At 43.0% G+C, this 6,000-nt stretch overlaps 1 protein-coding gene across 1 annotated transcript in view; it reads left to right on the forward strand.

The window, feature by feature from the left end:
- Positions 1–3,066, forward strand: part of SLC6A2 (solute carrier family 6 member 2) — a 162,333-nt gene extending 159,267 nt beyond the window's left edge. The window contains exons 13-14 of the mRNA XM_044270290.1: positions 955–1,026; positions 2,860–3,066. Coding sequence (XP_044126225.1) covers positions 955–1,026; positions 2,860–2,886 — 99 coding nt within the window. The 3' untranslated portion in view covers positions 2,887–3,066. The remainder of the gene's footprint in view (positions 1–954; positions 1,027–2,859) is intronic.
- Positions 3,067–6,000: the final 2,934 nt, after the last annotated feature.

Here is a 6,000-nt window from a genome sequence, read left to right on the forward strand (position 1 = left end):
TGTGTGCTGTCCGCATCCGTTGCTCCGTTCTGTGGCCCCGCCCAAAAAATATAGCATGTCTTATTCTTGTCCGCGCTTTGTGGACAAGAATAGGCAGTTATATTAAAGGCTGTCTGTGCCGTTCCGCTAATTGCGGAACGTGCACGGACGCCATCCATGTTTTGCAGATCCGCGATTTGCAGACCGCAAAACACACAACGGTCGTGTGCATGTAGTCTAAGGCCTCTTGCGCCCCGTTGCCGTATTCTGGACCGCATTTCCGGATTGGCAATACACGTGTGCCGTTCCGTGGGCATTCCGCATCACGGATACGGACCCATTCACTTCAATCGGTCCGCAAATCCGGAGATGCGGAACGGAAGCACAGAACGGAACCCTACGGAAGCACTACGGAGTGATTCCGTGGGGTTTCGTCCAGTACTTCCGTTCCGCAAAAAGATAGAAAATGTCCTATCTTTTTGCGGAATGGCCGGATCGCGGACCCATTAAAGTGAATGGGTCCGCGATCCGCTGCGGCTGCCCCACGGACTGTGCTTGTGCATTTTGCTGGCCACAGCGCGACCACGGGGCGCACACGTTCCCGTGCAAGAGGTCTTAGTCTGTCTGCCTGTGAACCAGGCAGGTCCTCTGGCATGAGAGAAGATCTTTGAAGATGCTCTTCACTTTAGCCAAATTGGATCTTCTTTATAAACTATATATCAAGTATATATCAATACTGTGTATATATATATATATATATATATATATCAATATATCAAAATGGGGTTTCTAAACTAGACAACTCCTTTAAGCAGCTGCAACTTTACTCCTATTGGAAATAAAGCTAAAATAAATTATGCACAATATAAGTGGAGTACTACTTTATAAACACTGTCCGTGAGGATATCATGTGATTCCCATATGTATCTACACAAGTCTTATCAATATAATGTATGAATATCTTCTATATTTTAGAGGCTTGCGTACTGTATCACCCCAGAAAATGAATATCATCTTGTTGATCAAGGAGACATCAGACAGTTTAAGGTAGGTTTATTCACATTTTATTTTACATTTCATACTCTGCAGGAATAGACTCAATCAATTCTATCTTCCCTTATGAGATTCCCATGTAAAAACAAGACAGTCGCCAACTAAATAAAATTCAAACAGTTCTCCTGTCCCGGTCACCACTGCAGGCACAGGGGCACACAAGCGCTTTGGGTACTGGCTATTTAGAGGGTTATAACTATAAAGTCACTGAAAAGTCGCCATAAAGTCGCTGATCTTTTCAGTGACTTTACACATCGATATTGTGTTATCTTTCTTTCTGAGTTATTCCTACAAAGGGTTATAACCATCTCAGACACTGGTGGCACATCGCTAGGATATGCCGCAAATGTCAGGTGCAGATTGCACGTCTGGGACCCTTTCTTATCCTCAGCATGCTTTCCATTCACTGCTCTGGGAGTTCCTATTTTCGGAAGTTCCATAACGGTGAATGGAGAGCACAAAGTTGTCACTGTGATTGTGTAGTGAAAAGATCACAGAGAGGAACAGAGCATTATCAATCACGTTAATGCTCCGTGACTCTGCTGTCCAGAGAGCGGCTTGGCCTTCTTTCACACAGTGGATTCCACACACGGGATCAACTCGTGTGAAAGAGCCCTAACAGTTGGGCATTCTGTACTCCTTTACCATGAATCTCCTGGTTCCAATTATGCCACCCTTCCAGTGTCTTTTCCACTCAGTCCATCCTAGTTCAAGATTGTACCAGGCCACAACAATAGGCAACAGGGCAACCAGGCCTCCACTACAGCTCCTCTCTTATCCCTCAGAGGAACGCCACAACCCTAACCAGACACCGCAATAGCAAACCCCCTGTTTTTTATAGTACAATTTACCACACCTCTGGTTCCCTTATTGGCCTTCCTTTCCCCACCACCCCAGTAGACTCCTCAGAGCTAACCACTCATTCTGATGATACACTTTAGCCATCACTGGTGATGCACATAGAACTCTACTAAACCCATCTCCTCCATTGCCTAACTCTATCAACCTCTATACCACTAATGGCCACTTTGCTAGTTCACCATACTTTTCATGACACACATTCCTGGCCCTGCTTGACAAAGCAGCAGAACCACTTACCTCTGACTATCTACAGGCAATCTCCTCAACCTAGCACAGGTCCCTGGTGACAACATCCAGCCTATGGTCACCACCTCTACAGCTTCCAGTCTCCCCTGCCTCCAAGCAGAATGACAAACTCCCTCCCTCAAGGAGCCGTGTCCTAGTCTACTGCTTGCACATACCGTACCCACAGCACTGATGTCTAGCACCTGACGTGGGCTGTCCACACTCTCTTTTTGTTAAAGGGAACCTGTCACCTGGATTTTGGGTATAGAGCTGAGGACATGGGCTGCTAGATGGCCACTAGCACATCCGCAATATCCAGTCCCCATAGCTCTGTGTGCTTTTATTGTGTAAAAAAAACGATTTGATACATATGCAAATTAACCTGAGATGAGTCAGAGCTTGAAAACATGACTCTTCTCTGGTCACACAAGATATGACTCTTTTATGTTAATTTGCATATGTATCAAATCGTTTTTTTTACACAATGAAAGCACACAGAGCTATGGGGACTGGATATTGCAGATGTGCTAGTGGCCAACTAGCAGCCCATGTCCTCAGCTCTATACCCAAAATCCAGGTGACAGGTTCCCTTTAAGACACTTCTGGCCTCACTCCCCTTACAAATGTATTGCAGAACCATATCTAAAAAATGTCCACTTACCTTGTAACATAATATATATATAAATTTAGAACAAAGTATTGACTATTGCAAACTAATTGACATTGTGTGCTTTCTTGTAGCGCCAGCATTGGCTGACAATAGGCTAGAAAGCTGATGGAGAAGAAGACTACCCTGGGACCACCTCACTTTGGCTATTCAAATTTTAGTCTAAGCAGCCTAAGAGAAGACTACTTCCTGGGTTTCTTTAGTGCCAGCTTTACTTACTTTTTTTAAATTGCAAAATGGTGATACTGGTACAGGAATGGATGGGGGATAAAAGTGTCCTAAAAATCAAATGTGTGGGTGTCTCATTAACCTTCACATAAGACAGAAAAAAACTACCTCTGTGTGATGTCTGAATGGTAATGGTTGAGGCAACGTAGACATCTCAAATTCAAAAAGACAATGCAAAAATTAAATCTGTCACTAGAATAAGGTTATGTCCGCTCTGCTCTTAGCTATTAGCTGTGATCATGAGGGGAACGCTCATCCAGCCTCTCCACTCCCCCTCCCCAGTGACCAATGGCTCTTGTCTGTATCTATACACAGTGTCCATTACTCACTGGTGAGAGTGGACAGTGGGAGCTGAGGATGCACCCCTAATAGATACAGTAGCCTCATAACTATGTCTTCTGTATTCATTGTTAAATGCTATTAGCTAAACAAGACAAACGGGGAGATTTATCAAAACTAGCGCAAAGGAACACTAACACTGTATTTTCCACACTATAAGACGTAGCTCACGTTTAGATGACAAAAAAATAAAATAAAAATTAAAATGTTTTCTGCTTAAAGGAGGATTTCTCAACTCCGGTCCTTGGGACCGACCTACCGGTCAGGATTTGAGAATATCCCACAGAATGAATACCCGTGGTAAGTCCTATTGCATGGACATCAGTTATATCACCTGCTCAATACTAAGGAAATCCTGAAAACATGACTGGTAGGTGGGTCCCGAGGACCGGAGTTCAGAAACCCTGGCTTAAAGCTTTCATGGTGGTTTAATGAAGTGGAGGGACCAATGTCAGTAACTTACAGACACAGCACTGCTACGTACACACACTATAAGATGCAGACACTTTTGAACAAGATTTTTTCTTGCTAAAAAAATGCATCTTATAGTGTGAAAAATACAGTAGTTGCCCCTATCAACCAATGCTATGGGCAACTAAGTCAGTTTTTCTTTATACCAGCTTTTCTTTATACCCCCATACATTTTTTTTAGACGTTTGGGATAATAATCGAGAGAACCTGATGTTACCTTATAATAAAGACCACCTGTCACCTCTCCGGACATGTCTGCTTTAGTACTTACTTGCATTGCCAATAAAATAACAATTCGGGCACATCTTTTCTTATATCTCTATGTTGTGCCATTCCTCTATTATTCCTGTCGGACTTTGGGTGTTTCCAGTTGGCGGTGTGTCCCTGCACGGCCTGACACTGACAGCACTGATTGGACAGCATCAGATTGTGCAGGGACACACTCCCAACTGGAAACACCCAGATTTACTTTTATTCATAAACCACTAGCAGGAATACTAGAGGAACGGTACTACATAGAGTGATAAGAAAAATTGTCCAGAAATGTTACTACATGGGGGATGTAGGTAGTTACTAAAACGACATGTCAAGAGAGGTGACAGGTCCTCTTTAAATAGGACAGCAGGTACCGCACTGTTGACAGACCCACTTTAGTGAAATAAAGGGGTTATCTAGGACTACAATATTGACGGCTTCTCTTTAGCACAAGCCATCAATGTCAGACTGATGGTTGTCCCACTTCTGGCAGCCTCATAAATGAACTGACTGAAGGGATCATGGCCCCCTAATTATATACACGCTACAGCGCCATACTTTTAGTAGTGGCTGTATCTGGTATTGCAGCTCAGTCCATTCACCATTGGTGGTGCCTATCATCCTTAACGCCAGCTTTACGTAAATAATAACTGAAATCTCAGGAGCACGGACTGCCAGAGGATGCACTTCATTTATGACGAGCAGTGTACCTCATCATTAGGTTCATCTGCTGCTGGTGCGTGGGGATATCAAGACCGGCATACCACACAGTGGTCTTGATAAATCTCCCCCCATAGATTGTATCTCTATTTGATTCAGACGCCTGTAGAAAATGGAGGCTGCAATCTGACTGATCTCCATAGGCAACTACTTCAGCGCTCCTGTGCATTGAAACCTGATGGTTGCCCATAGCAACCATTTAGAGTTCACTTTTAAACCGCCTCTGGAAAATGAGATGTAATCGGTTGCTATGGGCAACTACTCCACTTTTTCTTCGCGCTACTTTTGATAAATCATACCCATTGTAGATATATAAAGCTTTTTTGGTGAAAAATATTTTCTGTGACTTGTTTTGTACCTCATGTTGTATACAAGAGTCACGTTTTATCAGCTAACATAGTACAATCCATTAATTTATATTGCTAAGCAGCAAATGTTACATTATATATACGTACTGTGTATATATATATATATATATATATATTCGACTATTATTATGGACTGTATACCAATGACTTATTTTGCATGGCCATTCGATAAGCCAAACTGAGCATTCAGTAGACACTGAACATGCAATAAACCATACAAAGTCATATGCGGAGCTTAGAGTCATTCTGCCTGCACACTAAATGTACTGCAGTTAGGGATATGTATTAAATTAAAATGGTCCATCGCAACCAATCAGACTGCTCCTTTCATTTTCAAAGGGGCTTTTGAAAAATGAGAGCTCGAATCTGATTGGTTGCTATGGGCAACTACTTTACTTTCCCTTTGTATCAGTATTAACACATATCCCAGTATGGTTCTCACCTTTTTTTGAACCTTGAGAGATATGTGACTCATTGAGAACACCTTAGACTTGTGATGGCTAACTTCCGGAAACCCAACTGTGGTAAAACTACAACTCCCAAGATGCACACTTGTTTGGCTGTTCTCAGAACTCCACAGAAATGAATGGAGCATGCTGGGAGTCATAGTTTCACCACAGCTGGAGTACCGGAGGTTAGCCGCTGTGTTCATCCCACTTTTAGTGTGTCGGTTCAGTGTTTGCACAGGGAAACACGCCTGGCACAAACATACCCATAGAGGGGGTCATTTATCAAACAGGTGTAGAGTAACTGGCTTAGCTGCCCATAGCAACCAATGAGATTCCTCCTTTCATTTTCCTAAGGAGCTTTCTAAAATTAAAGTTGGAATCGGAT

The sequence above is a fragment of the Bufo gargarizans genome, chromosome 10, assembly GCF_014858855.1.
Source record: "Bufo gargarizans isolate SCDJY-AF-19 chromosome 10, ASM1485885v1, whole genome shotgun sequence".
NCBI lineage: Eukaryota > Metazoa > Chordata > Amphibia > Anura > Bufonidae > Bufo > Bufo gargarizans.